Genomic DNA, 17,881 nt, shown 5'->3' with positions numbered 1-17,881 from the left:
ATTGGAGTGCGTTGGGGTGAATAGGAGCATGTTGGGGCATGTGACGCGAACAAACCATAGGTCTATGGCACCAACACAAACTCATGGATCAAAAGCATCTCGTCGCAGGCCGTCTCGTCGGTGACCATCGGTGACTGAACACAAAAGAGTAATAGATAGCGGGAAATTCGAGCTTGAATTCTGACATAAGAAGTAAATTGTATATTAATTAAAATTGCCAATAAATGTATAAGCCAAAACTGACAAGATTAATACTTAGGAAAGGTAAGTATTTGAAGTTAGTTAAATTGTTTAAGATAAATTAATAAGGTTAGGATGAAGATAAAATTAAAACTAAACTTACAATATCAATTGGATCTTTATTATTGCGTGCACATTCTTATCAGTGTTATACACATATTTTAATTTATAAATTTGTTTCTTACATGTACAATAAAATAATTGATCACAGTGATAATTATATAAAAACGCATTGTTAGAAGATTCGCGAAGATACGATAGATTTTCTAACCTTAAAACTATCACTTTTGATGATTAATTGCTCTTCTCGCAGTTTCCTGTGTATATTGTGTATATATGTTATGACTTTTATTATTGTACGTTTATTCCGCACACTAAAAAATACACGTAGAGAATTTCATTAAAACTAATAAGAAACTACTCTGTCAACAGAAATGTAACAAAATATAATGGTGAATTGACTACAATAACCGAACAAAATCATCATTATTTCATAATCGTTTAAATTACATACTTCTTTTGTAAGATTAAAAAATAATAATCCATCTAATCAGCTAACCAAGCATCTTAGTCTCAATAAAATCTTGTAAATCTGTGATTGCTTATGATGCTAGTGACTTGATTACACAATTGTCTTTAACAATTTCGAGTATGCTGTCATTAATGCAGTTACACAAGTAGCAGTGTATACCTATATGTATCGCTAGCAATTTAACAATAAGATAACAGTATTAGTTACCTCGCATTGTTGGCAATATGATAGCATTGTGTGGTTCTAGTTATAACAACATAATGGCAACAGCAAGATTAGATGATTTTAGACTATGGCACAAGTTGCCAGCAAATTGTTACAAAATTGTCATATTGTAAAAACATCAATTTGTGAACAAATAGATTCACACAGACTTTTGATTATTGTTCTGGTATATACATATGTTATAAATGTGAGCAACATGTTACAATAATAATAATAAGTTTATTCGCGTTGCTTGAAATTCTCAAAATTTTTGTATTTGAAATAAAATAAATAAATATTTATTAAAGAAAGAGAAAGCAAAGATGCTGAATGCAAAAGATGCAAGCAACGCGAATTTATACCTTATAAAGGCATGTTGCTATTTGGAAATGTATTAGAAAATGAACAGGCCCTGCATTATGTCATTATTTGCATTTGTTATATTATGACTAGTAAATCGCAGGAAACTAAATTTACTTCTCAACTTACTCCACTATAAGTCTCTTGATTTAAACTATAACTAGTATCTTATGCTGTAAGTAGGTTTTTGTTCTCATATCTCTTGACACTCTGTCATAGCAATCAGCATATAATTGAAGCAATTATGTCACTTATTTCACTTCCTTAGAAAGCTTAGCATTAAATATAGTTTTAAAGGGTTTTGAGTTAAAATTTTCCAGTTTACAAAAGTGAATATAAATTACATAGCTTTTTATTCATGTATATTTTTTTAACACAGAGGTTTTTGGCATTTCTATTGTTAAAACAATAAGTAATGAACAAAATTTAAGCAATAAAAACGACAGTTATTTACAATAGTTTTTAAACAGTTTTTTTACAATATTTATAAAGATTGATATGGAAAAAATTGAAAAAATTATTTATAATTGTAATTTTTAAAATAACAAGCGATGTTATACTACATTTCGATAATCTGATGTCATATTTTAATTAATGGGAATTGTATAATTCATAAACATTTTATATTCTTATGCGAAAACGGTACGGTAAAACTTTATTTTCTTATAGATAGAGTTAAGATCGCTTATTTTTATTTTCTTAATTCCAGAATGTTTCTTAAACTCCAATCTTTTTATGAATGTAGTTTTTCAAGATTCTTATATCTTTTTACGATTAAACTACAACTCTCCGTTTTATAAGATCACTTTCTTTCCAATAGTATTTTAGAAAGTGATTTAAAGAAAACTATGCAGTTACAAAATTTGAAAAATTCAGAAATGCTTATATGTTAATCATAAAAAGTAACCGCAAAAATAGCCTGTTTTGGCACCCTCGAATTCGGGTTTGAATTTGATATTAAATAATAATTTATGATGAGGCATTGTTCTTAGAAAGTTTCAAATTGAACTGACTTTTATTCCCGAAATATGAAGAGTCAAAGTTGTTAATTTCATCAACTTACGTATTCGCTGTTTTAAGACATTGGAATAAAAAATTACAAAATAATTCTTTCATTTAAAATTACTTCTTTCATTATAATATGTACATTTATTTCGAAATAAATTGATGTTACTTTGTATAACAACATTTTACTGCCTCATATCTCACAAAGTGTGACATAATTACGTTTTTATAAATATTTTTCAAAACATTTTTATTGCAAATGACGTTAAACAATCATTTTAACAACAAACAATAATATTAAGTTCAAATACAGCAAAAAAAACCACTTATTTTATCTGAACCGAAAACCTAATATTGAGCATTAAAGCGATGTCATCTTTTTCGTAGTTCAATTCACTGACGAGGACAAAAATGTTCTAACACTAAATCCTTTGGCACACGATACGATTTTTCATGCTAGATCGCATACGAGGCGTCTTAATACGTGTTCTGATTGGCTTGGATAATTATGTCACCAATCGTAAGCCAATGAGGATACGTAGTAAGACGTTTCGTACGCGATCTAGCGTGAAAAATCGTATCATGTGCCGAAGGCTTAAAACTAAAAAAGTCATTCCAAAAAGGATCGGTCCTCTAAAGGTTAATAAACGTATTCGTTCGCTGATATGTGATTCTAGATATATACGTTATAGGATTACGAAAAATAAACAAATTATAAATTAATATTGAGCAAAAATAATAAGATAAACAGATCAATATGTCGAGTTAATATCAATTTTCACAATATAATATAATTTATTAAATCAAAATCATAATATCATTATAAACGCTATTAAAAACAACTGTGAGAAATTTCTGCCTCTGACTACCGAACGTTACGGTCGTTTTTAACGCATTGTAGAAACTGTTAGCTTTTTTGCTTGTGTTAATATTGTCTGAAATCAACATATGTAGTTTAGAGTTTTTTTACAATACGCATATCGATTTATATTGTTCATAAATTACACGTTTTCCATCGGTTTTGATCTTTTACATTTCTCGACAAGATTTTTGACCATAATTTTGAACTGTTTTTGATTGTATTATTTATTTGTTCACGCTTTAATTATTATGACACATTTTTATAAACGATATGCATTGTTTTTATGGATATTCAATCGACATCATTTTCTAAATGGTTAATTATATTTTCGTTTGCGTTATTTTACTCACGTTTAATTTCATAAATATTGGTAATTTGGCACAACTGAAGAGAATTATGTATAGTCAAAACGAGTATCGAAATTTGTTTAACAATTTTAACACAGTTATTTTTAATAGCGTTATAATGATATATTTTTGATTTAATAAATTATATTATATTGTGAAAATTGATATTAGCTCGACATATTGACCTGTTTATCTTATTATTTTCGTTATAGGATTATTTTTCAGGACACTTTTTATTATCTTTTCCAGGATATTTTTCTAACCAGCCCTTCTTAGGGCTACAATATAATTATTACTTTTTTTTTTTTTTTTTCAGGTCAACTTTGCAATCATTCTCTTGAAAAATTTGTTCATCTTTATTATTTTTTCAAATCATTTTTGCATTAAAAATTATTAGTCTATCGATTACAATAGCCCATCCATGTGTGTGCGTGCGTGCGTACAATATAACTATATACTTTTTTCGTGCGTGCGTGCGTGTGTATAATATAACCATATACTTTTTTCATATTTATATATACATATATTCGTGTATAGAATTATATGTCAACGAACGAATGCGTTTATTAAACCTATCATTATGTAATTTTTCATTACAACGTCTTAAAATGCAACACGCAAGTTAGTGAAATTAACAATTTTGACCCTTTATATCTTGAGGACAAAAAGCCGGGTCAATTTGAAACTTTCTGAAGATTAATGCTTGATTATAAACAATCATTTAGTATCAAATACAAGCCCGAATTTAAAGCTGTTTTTGGCCTGTTTTTATGGTCAGTCTTTATTCTTAAAATTTGATAAAGTTCTTATATTATACGAAAAGATTGGAGAAACTTTTGAATGTACATCCTTATCCATCTAAGAAAGGCAAATATAAATTAAACAAAAAAATAACAACATAGGTTACAATACATTTTATCAGCAAGACATGAGCAGTTGTGAAGCACTGAACAGACCTGTAGAAAGTTCGATTAGGGCAAAATTGGAAGCTGCATTAAAACCCCTTCATTGCGATGTTATTAATGAGTCCTATATGCATAACGTTCTCAAGAACTCTGAGACGCATTTTAAGATAGTGGTTGTATCAGAGAAATTTGATGAGCAGCCATTAATTAAGGCAAGTATCACTCTTTTAATGTTTTCTAATTTTCAGACATTTTAATTAATCATAAATGAAATATAAACATATAAGATATACGAAAATATATCATAGAAAGTAATTGCATTATTGAAGCATATAAAATAATAGAAAATAATAATACTTATCTATAAATTTTAAATAATTGCGATTAAGGTCTAGATATTATTACGTCTAATTAAAATAATGGAAAGAACACCTGAATCAATTATTAATTTAGCGACACCGGATGATAAACGAATTGTTGAAAGCAGAACTGCAGAGAGGTGTACATGCTCTATCAATTGTGGTAAGTGTGATTATTATTTATTAGGATGTCTAATCCTTCACTATTAGCATGACAAGAATTAAAATTAGCTAGGTAAAAAAAATCTTATATATATTATTGTCTTGTCTTCAAGGCTAAAACACCAGAGCAATGGGAGGCAAGTGATAAAATGGTGGCTGCGAGTCCTGCTTGCAGGGGCGGTTTTGGAAAATAATGTTGTGTGATAATTTAATGAATTATAAAAAAGCAGTAACTTGAATTATAAAAATAACTCACATAAGTATCAAAATAAATACATCTCTTCAATTTACATAAAATGTTTTCTTTTATTAAATGAGATCATTATACACGAAATATCTTCTGTACAAAATTAAATAATGAAATTTAAAAACTTTTCAATTTGCAAAATCAGAGTGTAGACCAGAATAAAGTTAGAAAACATTTATATCGTAAATTAGAAAAACCAGTAAGATTTAAGAAATCAGCAAACTGATTGTTATTTCACGAATCTTAACTTTAACGTCCATTTGCTCAAAAGATATTTAAATTATCTCAATCTTTAAATCCTTTAATTGCAGTGTATTGGTTCAACAATACAATAAAGGACACAATACAAATTTGACATGAAGAAACAAATTGTGCAGATTTATTTTTTTTCTCTTCAATTATTTTACTTCTTCATATACAAGTAAAAAAATTTCTTATAGTTTATTTTCTTTTTTGCTTTAAATAGGCCACGTATATATATGTATATATTGTTGTGCCAATTCTTGCAATTGTAACTTCATAATGTAAAACGAAAATGACAAAAATAAAAAGATGCACTAATGTCACAATACGAATGTGTCCAACCTTAATTTGCCCTCGTTCTCAGTAAGATAAAGTATGTCTGCCATTGACTGCTCGGCTATTGCCTCTTCTGCCTTCTCGTACATCTATGATCATTGTGTAACATCGTTAATACTAACAAGAATTAACATTTGTATTATTTGTACTAAAATTTATTCTTGTTAACATTTTTGTGTTAAATTTTTAATATATTCAAGTATCAATTTAACATAATGTAACTTGTTATTTGAATATTTTGTGTCAAATTGATATTCAACATTTCTAAATGTTAAAATAATACAATTTATTTATAAATAAAATAATGTAAAAATATTTTAAAATGTAAATTATAAGTGAATGAAATATATGTTAATTTTATGTATTAATTATTTTGTACGAATTGTTTGGGACATGTAAAATGTGTTAAATTTAAAGTTTTATTATACAAAACTAACCAGAAAATTGCTGTATCTTTGTATAATTTTAAATTAAATGATTAATACAAGAGATTCGTAAAATATCGTGCATATCTTGAATAAGCAAAGTTAACTTTTAAATCGACATAATTTGAAAATTTTATACATTCTATTACGCCTTATATAAAAAAGTTGGTTTACGATTGTAAATCAACATTGTTGACTTGCTAAGAAAGCAATAAGAAATTGCGAGCTTACTTACGCCTCTAAATGTAACATCCATTGGAGGATATTTAAAATTTGGCCCAAAATTCACAGACACCATCGCACTCTTGTAGAGTGAAATCCCTGGATAATAAGCACCTTTATTGATATCCATGAAAGCATTGCCTTGGTTGACTCCGTTTTTGTAATATATAATTTTGCTGCCTTCTAAAGGCCGTAGAGCTTTTAGAGCTTCCTGTACTTGATCCTTTTCTTCGTAATACAAGTGGCTCTTGAACTTTACTAAAGGCTAATGCGCAAAAAAAAATTTAATTACATGCAAAACATTTTAATAACAAAATCATACGAACATCGTAATAATACAACATAATAATATAATCATATATAATATTTATATGTAGATATATTGTTAAAATAATTAAGTTCTTCATACGCTTTTATATAATTTCGAATCTACACACGCACATATAGATATGCATGTATGTATGTACCGCTCGTATGTGCACTTCTTTCTTTGAGTATATACTCAAAGACTTCTTTCCTTTTAGAAAACGGAGTGGTGGGGATGTCCAACACGAAAAGAAACAGAATATATCAGAATATATTCATATCTCTGTCGATTCTCCCCGCGCGGACTCCGGCATATAGCAATAGCCCCTCCATTAATACAAGCTCTATGGTGTGTACGTGTGTGTGTGTGTGTGTGTGTGTGTGTGTGTGTGTGTGTGTGTGTGTGTGTGTGTGTGTGTGTGTGTGTGTGTGTGTGGGTGTGTGTGTGTGTGCGTGCGTGCGTGCGTGCGTGCGTGCGTGTATGCACGTGCGCACGCATGTATGTGTGTACAAAGGTTTGAGTAATATTTTAAAAAATTATAAACTTAAAAGTTTATAACTTTAACTTAGTTAATTTTAAATAAGTTTATTTTGATTAATTATTTGTATGTAACTTTAATTTTAGTTATTTTTAAAAAATTGCATATTATCTTTCAAACATTTTACTTTAAGATAAAATAATTTTAATTAAAATTTGATTTTTAGTGTAAAAAAATTTTCACGATTTTCCTGAATTTCCAATAATATAATTAGTAAACATTGAATTTGGTGGGGTCAGATTAACCTTACAGTACTAGGTAAGGTTAAAATAGTTTGTATTGTAACATTAATTTTTTTTTTAAATAAATTTTAACTTATTAATTTTTTTCTAAGTTAAAAATTTATTTGTGTACAAAGTTTTTTAAGTAGATTTCCAACAAAAAAGTATTTGTTGTTATATAATTTAATTTACAAATAAAATATTAAATTTATTTGAGGATTAAAAATGATTTGAGGATTATAATTGTTTTGAGCAATTTAAATTTAAAAAATGACTTTCTAATTTAATATAAATAATGCTTTTACAAAAATTAATTCTTAATTTTAACATAATTTTTAACTAAATTAGTTTTCTAGCTGTCTTTAGAGTTTTTAAATAAAATTTTTAATGTGACTAAATGAATATTAGATTGTACTTCCGAAAACGTTCATGGTCCAATTTAGTTCAAATTTTTAAAAAAATTTTCTTCTAAGTAGAGAAAATATGCCAGAAGGATTTTTGGTGACTCAAAAATTTTCTTTATAGCAAAACATAAATATTATGTATGTTATAATTAATTACAATATATATTTTTTATTATCTTATACACCAATCTGATTGCACTAGGCAATCCGAATATGTAGCACTGGAGAAGTTCGCATTCAATGCGCACTAGTGCAAGTATCCAAATTCGCTATTAGTTTATTGTTTAGTTTAGTTTAGTTTTATTATATTGACAATAAGTGTTATTTATATCGTTCGTTAATTAACTAACAAGCATTATGTAGAAAACGAGAGGGAAAAGGATGCAGTACTATAGAAATGGAAGACAACTTATAAACAATGCGAATAGTAAAGTTTTACACGTCAAAACTACATATCCTGTGATGCTTTTGCTTGTGATTCATGATACGCCCTACTTTGCATAGGAGTCTTGTTAATTTTTCAATATCCATTATTTTTAATATATTGTAGACTCATCTATTTAGATATTTCAAAATTATCGATTTCCTACTTATCGACATAAAAAATCTTTGAGTCGCCAAAAATTCTTCCCGCATATTTTCTTTATCTAAAGGGAATCTATTCTCAAAATTTGAACTAAATCGGAGCATGAGCGTGTTCGGAAGTTCAGCCTAATTTTATAAGTTCAATTTAATTGAATTTAAGAAAATATTAACTCATTAACTCTACATACACATACATACACATATATGTACATACACTAGTCTCTCAAGACTATGCAGATCCATTTCAGACGCATCCATTTCACGTGATTTTTTTGTGGTTTCAAATCGCAATGTAAAAAAATGAAATTCTGCCAATATAAAAAATATACAAAATATTCAATAAAATTATTCATTTTACATATTTACATAAAAACAATAATAATAACAATTAATAAAAACAAATGTAAATTTTATTTGTTGTAATTGTATTCAAAAAGTTAATCAATATAATAAGTAGAATCAAGTTAGAACTTTTGATTACTAATAAATTCTATATGAGACTAATATGAAACAAGTAAATATCAGTAAATATAGAAAAATATATATTTTGATTGTATAAAATATTTTTTGACTGCTTAAAAAAATACTATATAAATTAAAAGATGAGTACATACATGTATTTTATACGTACATATATTTGAAATTATTTAATTTAATTTTAATTTTTCAAATGACTTACTGTACTCACCCTGTCTTTATAAGTATTCGGAATATGTGATGCGTCATGTGTGTCCGGAAGAACTATGAGGAAACCCAAGGTGTCACCCTCACCATAACCATCATTATAATGTTTGCCGCGGCTTTCGTGAAACCGTGTTCCTTTTCTATAAAAAATTTATTACCTTTTTTTAAGGATGTATCCTTAAAGGACTGAAGTTCAAAATGGTACAAAGTTACGAAAAATTTGTGAAATTGTTCTTTTAGTTTCCCTAATGTACTACAAAAAATTGAAAACGCATCCACTAAACGGTTGCTGAGTTATAACTATTTTAATTTTCACTGATTATACATGGTATCCTTTTCTATCTTACGGAAAAAGACGATTTTGACGGATGAAACAACTAAAAAAATATAGAAGAAATAGTACCAGTTTTGAATTTTTTTGTACATCTAGAATATGAATAGATGAAAATATCTGCCAAATTTCAATTGTCTTCATTACACCGTTTTAAAGAAATAAAATATAACTTGAGATAATTGTGCATTTTCACTGTCAAAAGTTTAAACTTGTAAGTGAAAAAAATCGCAAATTCGTAAAAAATACCTTTGTAAGAGCAAAAATAAGACTCCAACTACCGTTCAAGTTTCTTACATCTAGATTTACTATGCGTTAGGCATAGATATTTAAGTATTTCAAATTTCATGCACTTTTGTCTAAGATTGTATGTCCAATACACCCTTAAAAGAATAAGTAATTTAAAAGCTTGAAGAAAAATTATGATTTCTTATTTTATATGAAAAATATAATAGAAGAGTTATTCCAATAAACTGATGTTTTCCAACAAATCAATTGCTATGCGTTTTACAAATTAAATATTTCAAAACAAGAAACAAAATGAAATTAATGGATTAATAAGAATTTTAAGAATATGTTATAATATGTAATTATGATTTTATATGTGTGTGTTTGTTTGTGTATATATATGCATATACAATACATGTATATACATATATATACATGTATACATAATACCTGGATCTCCATGAGTAACCAAACTTGTCGTAGCCAAGCGGAGCTTGTAAGTTTGCATATTCCTGTCCCCATCCGAGTCTTGTTGCAGATCCCTCCGGCATCTCTTCGATCGTAGCCTCCCAGTACCAATTACCTCTGCTTACACCTATAATATGTTGATAAATATAATTAGATCGTCTATACAAATCATCACTAATCGATTACAATAGATATTTCAGATGCATGAAATATAGAAATAAATAAAATGCAAATGTCGTAAAAGAACAGAAATTGCAAACAATAAAAAAAATATTAATAGTCCGATAAAAATGTCACATATAAAAATAGAATTGTCTATATTCATCTGCAGCGGGTTTTGTGATGCCTAATAATAATTTTGTGTGAATTTTCACCATAAAATTTCTACAAATTGCGCGTTAATTTCGTCGGTCTTGAAATACCACCTTTATATGTAGGCGGAATGTGTAATACATATTAAATTAACAAGCTATTTAATAGTATTAATGCTAAGAAGCTCTATAAGATCTCCTCTCTCCAAAAACATAAAGAATTTATTGTGAAAAGTATTTCAGCCGGGATGTGTGTGCGTGTGCGTGCGTGCGTGTGCGTGCGTGCGTGCGTGCGTGCGCGCGTGTGTGTGTGTGTGTGTGTGTGTGTGTGTGTGTGTGTGTGTGTGTGTAGTAAAATAATATCACTATTATATTATTAAATCAATTTTTTCAAATAAATCAGGTTATTGAAAAATTATATTCAGTATATTTTCGACTGTATACTCATACTTGTGTGTGATATCAGTTATTTATACATTTATATAATTATTAAATATTTATACAGTTAAAGATTTTTATAATTAAATTTTATAAAAATATACATAAATATGATACGAATACGTAATTGCTAACAAAATTCAATATTCAATCCTTAGAAAAATAAAAAAGAACATTACTGTTTCAACAAATCGAAAGACAACGTACTATGTGTAGCTCTTATCATACAATATCCTTTTTCTCCAGTAACCGCCAGTCTGTCCTCGGCCACTTTAAGTTGCGGCGCACGATCATGTAATGCAAGCAAAACCGTACTCGGACTAAGAGCGCGATAGAGCCATCCGGGTATAGGTTTACCAGCCCAATCGCTGCTTTCATCGAATTCCTTGAAATCAAAATATTTAAGAAATTTAGAAAACTCCGTTTGTAAAACATCTTTATTAATTCAGATTAAAAATCTTAATCCTTTAACTGTAACACGTAGAAACAGTTATTTCTCTTTGAAAATTTTCAATAAAATAAAATATAAATATACTCCAATTATATGACATACTTCAAATTTACTTCTTGTGTATTAATTAATATAAAAAATGTTAAACGGGAAAATTTAATTATTTTAAACTTTTGAACAAAGCTCTTAATTTTAGATATACAAAGTATTAAAAAACAAAAAATAAAGCAATTTTAGATAATAAAATAAGAAAATTAAGAATAACAAAATACGATTAAGAAATTTATTTTTTAATTATTTATAAATATTTAGATATATTTATATTAATTATAAATATTTAGATATATTCCAAAAAGTGCTTAAAGCACGTAAATATTTAAATATTACAATTTAAAAAATAAAGCTTTTATCGAAATTTTGGATGTGTTCCTTTATGATTGCTTTGTTGAATTGGTGTAATAAATTAAAGTAAGTATATTTGTTTTCATTCTAACTTATTGCATCAGTTGGGTAACAGTGCAACTATAAAAAACTATTTGTTGTTTTTTACTTTATAACGGTGAATTAAATTAATGTTCATGTAAAGTGCCTAAAGTACGTTAACATTTAAACATTTCTAATGCGTTATTTTATAATCATCTTACTTTTTTATCTATGTGTAAATAGATATTTCTTTTAAGAGATATCATGCTCCTTAAATCTTCTCCCGCCTGTTACTGCGAATATATACAACCTTTGCAATCAAAGGTTCTTGATTACTTCCATTACAATTGCGGAAGAAAAGAAAAAATTTATCATTGCTTTTCTCCAAAAAATTTCTTTATTAATTTTTAAAACTTTATTTAATGAAAATTTCATCTTGTCTGTAATTTTTAAGCATAATTTTCTTTCCTTTACACACACACACACGAATTATTAAGAAAACCGTTGATATAGATAAGAAAAAAATATACCTGTCGGAAAGGTGCGTGAGGATCTGGCTCTGCCAAGATGTATCTGTAACCGTCCTTGTTGAAAGGATGCTCAAGTGGATAACCATGAGCCGGTAGCTTGGGAGTAGTCATGTCGGATCCTCTACCCTTTTTTCCAGAACCCGTGCCCGCAGATTCACCTGGGAGCTTTCGCTTGGCGTTACGACCTCGCAATCCTCCACTAAGTGGCACTGAACGTTCCATTACGATATTTTAATATATTATTTGATTTACTCAATATTTTTTGCCAATATCGCTCTTAATCCTCCTTTCCCATCTTTTTAGTTACCGTTCTTCTTTTCAATGTTTTAGAATGGTTACAGACTCGATAATTAATTATTCCCTAAACTTAAGAGGAACTGATTCATTTTCACAGTGATAAATTTTTTGTATAGATAACGATATATAAGCGAGATGACTGTTGATATCGAGAATAATGTTGCGGATTTATAAAGAGATGTCTTAGAACAAAGTTTATTGAGACATCTACTCGATTTCTCCATCATGATTCAAACTTGAATAGTTTCCTGATAGCGAGTTGGTGATTGCGTTTGTGATAAGATAAGGACTGACAGATCCACATATATGTAGCTATGACCAAAACTCATTCCAGTTACATTATTTTGTTTAGAAAAAAATGAGAAAAATAGGAATTTAATTGAAAATTTCACACAAATTACATAAGTTCAATTTTTGTACTCCAACACACGTAAGATTAGAACATTACACACACACACACACACACACACACACACACACACACACACACACACACACACATATAAAAGTAAAATATTTTATATATTATAAATAAACTAGAAACTAACATGTTTTTATATATAATTTAAAATAAAAGAAAATAAAATAACGTATATGCTGCAACCTGCAAAATATGTAAGGATTAAGATATTAGGAGCGATTTCAAATTTTTGCACGTATATTTCTCGATCTTGAATGAGAAACGACATGGAGAATCAATTATTTTATAAGCAAAAATTTTGTAAAGTGCTAGCTTTCTTCAAATTTTTAATTTTTAGTATTAAAAAAGTTAATTTGGTATTAAATTAAAATAAAATCTTTAATAAATCTAAAAATGTTTTAATGTAAAAAATTGATAATAATGATAATAATTTAAAAGTGGTAGATACGTACCGACGTGCTGTATGCCCATCTCTGTTGCACGGAGGTGACCATTTTTGATCATTGCTTCGTAATTCGGTTTAATTGATGTGAGTTCAGAGCTTGCCAGTCCAAACAGTTGACCCTCAGACGTACTCTCATCCATCGTAAACAGCGTCCCAATATCTTTAAGTAACGCTCTGTGGATCTAGGAAAGACAAAATATTCGTCAAAGATAAGACAATAATTATGGAATTCGCAATTTATTGTTACAATTCTGTTGAAATCAAAAGAGAAGGAGTCATGTTTAAATAAATGTAAAACTCTTTCTTTTCTTTATTTAAATTTCATTAAGAAATTATATAGCATCATTGTTTAAATGATATTTTCAAAATTGTGACATCGTTATATTTTGAAGACAACCTGACCGATTGACTTGTCCTAAAGTTTGATTCACGTTTAAAGCGTTATTGATGTCATTGTATTTTTATTCATTAACATAGAACGATAAAGATGAAACAATATCAATAGTGCTTTGAGCGTGAATCAGATAACAGCCTTTTGTAATACGATTTGCAGTACATATTTTTTCTAAATAAAATCCAGGATTTTTAAATAATGCTTAGTTTTTTATTGCATCTAATAACACGAATAAAATTTATAGTGAAAAATTATGTTGATTTTGTTATTATTTGATCAGCTGTCATTTTATTCAAATATATTTCGAAAAATTACTTCGTCAAGTACTAAATCTGTGTGTCAACTTTGTGAAGCTTATGCCATTTTGGTTTTTGATGAGTTTTGTGAGAGTAGTAGTATAAACGCTGATTTTAAAAACATGATTTAAGATAATTTGAATAACAACATCATTTTATATTATTTTTTAAATAAAATTTAAATGTTATAAATATGGAGAAAAATATTATCTTTTGCCACGAAATAAACACAACATCTCTATCCTTTTCCGTTTTCCACAAAAAAATTCACAAAGTTAAGTCTTGTTTTGACCCATCTAGATGCGCACATGCTCCCCTCTCAATTAGATACCGTAGCATGCCAGGACTGAGTAGCTCTCCGAGGCATCGTGGTCATACTCTCCCAATGACAATCGATGAATGGTATGATGTCTTTATCCTTGTGAAAAAAAGTCTTCTGCTCGTTGTCCTTTTGGCACATCTGCAGTAGGTTTGCGATTGCTGTCACACACATCTGAGGAAATGCTGTAAAGCCACATCAACAATAGCATTATAACAGATAACTCAATATTGAATCTTATCATAAAGTCATTGTACCAATTGCTACAAAAAATAAATAATTATACTTACAAACAATATTAAAATATTAAGACTTTGAAATATTAAAATATTAATTAAGAAATTTTAAATCTCATTTTATATATTAATTTGATTAAAATATTATTTTTTAACGTGGCTTATTAGTTCTTTAATTTTTGTATTAATTTTTAAATCATCTGAGCGTATACATAAATAATTTTACTCTTTATACATAAATAATTTTACTCTTTTACTTATAATTATATTAAATATACAAGAAAAACGTGTATCTTATTTTACACATACTTAAAATACCTTAAATAATAAAATATAATTAATTAAATATGTATATTTGTTAGAAAAATGTATTTTTTCTCTTAAAAAAAAAATGTGTACACTAACCTTTTACTCCTCGACCATTAATTGAAGCTGATCGGTTATTTATTATATTTATATTTTTGTTTTATTTTTATTTTTTTAATCAAAACTATTTTAATTTTTTAAAAATAACATCTAATATTTAGAATTTAAAAAAAAATGGCTATTAGCATTGAGTGGTTTCAGTTAATTTTTTTCTTTTTTATGTACTCACTAGATCTCAAAATACACATCGTTCTTATTTGTTTATTGACTAATGCAATGACTCTATAAATTAAAGTTTGCTACTGTCTATACTTACGCGCCTGGTTCTTCTTAAAGCTTTCTAATCCAGTTGGCGAGCAGTTTTTACACACAAAGACATAGTTCATCATGAACGGCACAAGTTTGCCCAGTTGATATCCGATGCAAGATTCGTGAAACCAGCGAGAACAGCTAGCGCAAAGTAGTTCCACAATGTTGAGATTTCTCTCCTTGCCGCTGTAAAGTAGATTCACCATAAAACAACTGGAAGATCGTTAGCAAGAGTTACTACAGATAATAGAATTTACTTAAATTTGCTAATAGAATTCTCTGAGAATTTCCATATTTTCCAGGAATTTTATTTAAAATTATCAATAATATTAAAGAGTCTTTTTAACTTAGCATTGAATAAATTTATTTTATTATATCGTTTAATGTTCTTTAATTAAATAATCACAAAGATGTATCATTTAGTTTTCAATATTAAATTTGAAAAAGTACTTGAATGAAATAACATAAACCAAACTCACGAGTCACAGGAAAATATACATGGATGTGTAAGTGTACATCGTAATGGTAGCACATTTAGAAGAAAGAATAAAATGAGTAAGATAATGAATTGCTAATTTCTCTAAACTGATAACAGACGAGTTGAGCTCAGTAAAAGCTTTAGATAATAGTAAATCATCTGTTGTGGTTTGATTTCAATTTGTCCACAAAAATGGCTAATATAAAAATTGTCTAATTGTGATATATAATTTTGTTTCTAATTTTCTTTAATTAATAATTTTTTTGTTTTTTTATTTTATTCTTTTACATCAGATAAACATTTTTTGTTATATATCTATATGTTTATATCTTACTCTTTATCAACTACTTTCTATTCTTGTAATATCAGAATAATATAAGTTTAATATAATAAATTTTTTGTTTATATAAAAAGTACATTTTTAACTCATTTTGACTCTTTGCCATCTTAGCCACATAGGAAACCAAATTGACGAGATTTACACGTTCTTAGAAAGTTTAAATTTAAAAAAATTTTAATTCAACTAACAATTTTCAATTTTTATAGTGTATACATAAAACTTTAATGAGACAAAAAAATAGATTATTATTTTTATATCATCACAGAAATTAGGAAAAATCAACAAATCTTAAAGTTGTTATCTTACCCTCTTTTTTACTCTATTGCTAATCGATTTTGCGTTATTAAGAACAAATGAAAAGAAACAATTTTGTCAGAAAAAAAGATAATTTAAATTTAAAAGTAAAATTTCAAAATTCCCCCCTCCTTCCCAATATCAATAAAAAAAAATCCATGATTTTCAAGGATAAACAATTTCATGAAAATTAGATTTATCCAGTAAGAAACATTTTTAATAATCACCAATAGCAATTGCCGCTTTCATTATTGTTACTCTGTGCGCTGGTTTTCTCTGCTGCTTCATCCTGTTTAGATTTTGGCTTGATCTTATCATCACCCTTCATTTTCTTTTCCTCGGCAGCCTCCGTTTGTTCCGGTTTATCACTTGGACTGTTATTTAAAATAATTTTTTTATTGTAATTCTATATATGGGTTATAATAATTTTAATTCTACACAATCATAAATACAATTATATTTCTTTAGAGTTTAAATTTTTATAAATTTTTCAACCTCTACCTTTAATTCTTTAAATTTAAGCTTCTGTAAAATTTTACTTTAATTTATTTACATTTCTATACAAATTTTTAAACATTAATTTTACCTCAATAAAATTATTAATCATTAAGGATCTTTGAATTGCTAAAGATTTTTAATTATTTATCATAAGTAAATGTCATAATCAATAATAATAATTCTAATTCTATAACCATGTACACATTTTTTAAATTTTCAATACTTTTTATTAAATCCTTATAAATACAATTGTCATAAGTTCTTTAAATTTAATCCCTAAATTTATTTTAACTTAAATTTGTAGAGAAGATTTTAGAATTAGATTAGATTTTAAAGCATAAATTTTATTTTAATTTCTCAATGTATCAATAATTGTATATAATATCAAAATATCGTAATTGGTAATAGTTCTTAAATTTTTAGTTCCTTGGATTATTAATATCTAATATTTAATAAAATTATTAATTTTTTCACATATATAAATCTTCTATTTAAAAATTTTTTAATTCCAAATTTTGATTCTTCTTTCAATTGTTTGTCAACAATTAAACTAGAGAATATAACCTCAATTTACAATACACAGTACCTTACTCATAAAAGACAAATGTAAACCGGGCACAAACATATAAATAAAGAGATATATAAGACGTGATAATATTGATGATAAATATTTACTACCTGTCACTTTTGTCTTCTGCCATTGTTTCGTAGATTACTTCACGTTTGCACAAACTCGCAAAATCTTATAATTCTCTAATTGTCAGATTGTCATTTACTCCGTTACTCTACCTATTTGTCGATAAATTCATGTCGATAAAAG

At 27.3% G+C, this 17,881-nt stretch overlaps 2 protein-coding genes across 3 annotated transcripts; one reads left to right on the top strand and one right to left on the bottom strand.

The window, feature by feature from the left end:
• Window positions 1–66: 66 nt before the first annotated feature.
• On the top strand, window positions 67–5,269 carry LOC105830716 (bolA-like protein DDB_G0274169). 2 transcript variants are annotated; one of them, XM_012670222.3, is made up of 4 exons: window positions 67–264; window positions 4,453–4,667; window positions 4,943–4,977; window positions 5,090–5,269. In XM_012670222.3, exons 1-4 carry the CDS (start codon window positions 225–227, stop codon window positions 5,178–5,180), a joined length of 381 nt encoding a protein of 126 aa, XP_012525676.1. In that variant the 5' UTR covers window positions 67–224; the 3' UTR covers window positions 5,181–5,269. The 2 variants fall into 2 exon arrangements, with proteins under 2 accessions (XP_012525676.1, XP_012525675.1); XM_012670221.3 differs by having other exon boundaries at window positions 70–264; window positions 4,909–4,977.
• A 394-nt stretch (window positions 5,270–5,663) lies between these two features.
• LOC105830715 (set1/Ash2 histone methyltransferase complex subunit ASH2) lies at window positions 5,664–17,881 on the bottom strand. Its single transcript, XM_012670220.3, has 11 exons — window positions 17,740–17,881; window positions 16,791–16,937; window positions 15,459–15,637; window positions 14,553–14,725; window positions 13,539–13,713; window positions 12,369–12,577; window positions 11,172–11,349; window positions 10,198–10,342; window positions 9,193–9,328; window positions 6,463–6,714; window positions 5,664–5,891 (listed from the first exon to the last, which is right to left on the bottom strand). Exons 1-11 carry the CDS (start codon window positions 17,760–17,762, stop codon window positions 5,787–5,789), a joined length of 1,722 nt encoding a protein of 573 aa, XP_012525674.1. The 5' UTR covers window positions 17,763–17,881; the 3' UTR covers window positions 5,664–5,786.

Source organism: Monomorium pharaonis, chromosome 5, assembly GCF_013373865.1.
Source record: "Monomorium pharaonis isolate MP-MQ-018 chromosome 5, ASM1337386v2, whole genome shotgun sequence".
NCBI classification, from domain to species: Eukaryota; Metazoa; Arthropoda; class Insecta; order Hymenoptera; family Formicidae; genus Monomorium; species Monomorium pharaonis.
The sequence above is the reverse complement of the archived record's forward strand: the minus strand, read 5'-3'. Positions and strand labels throughout refer to the sequence as shown.

Excerpts from the sequence above, each read along its gene's own strand:
- LOC105830716 (XM_012670221.3), top strand. The coding sequence starts at position 225 with ATGTATAAGCCAAAACTGACAAGATTAATACTTAGGAAAG. Across the intron at positions 265-4,452 it reads AAGATTAATACTTAGGAAAG|GTTACAATACATTTTATCAG; the intron begins GTAAGTATTTGA and ends ATAACAACATAG. Across the intron at positions 4,668-4,908 it reads ATGAGCAGCCATTAATTAAG|CGACACCGGATGATAAACGA; the intron begins GCAAGTATCACT and ends TTATTAATTTAG.
- LOC105830715 (XM_012670220.3), bottom strand. The coding sequence starts at position 17,762 with ATGGCAGAAGACAAAAGTGACAG. Across the intron at positions 15,638-16,790 it reads GAAAGCGGCAATTGCTATTG|CGGCAAGGAGAGAAATCTCA; the intron begins GTGATTATTAAA and ends TCTACTTTACAG. Across the intron at positions 14,726-15,458 it reads CTTTAAGAAGAACCAGGCGC|CATTTCCTCAGATGTGTGTG; the intron begins GTAAGTATAGAC and ends GTGGCTTTACAG.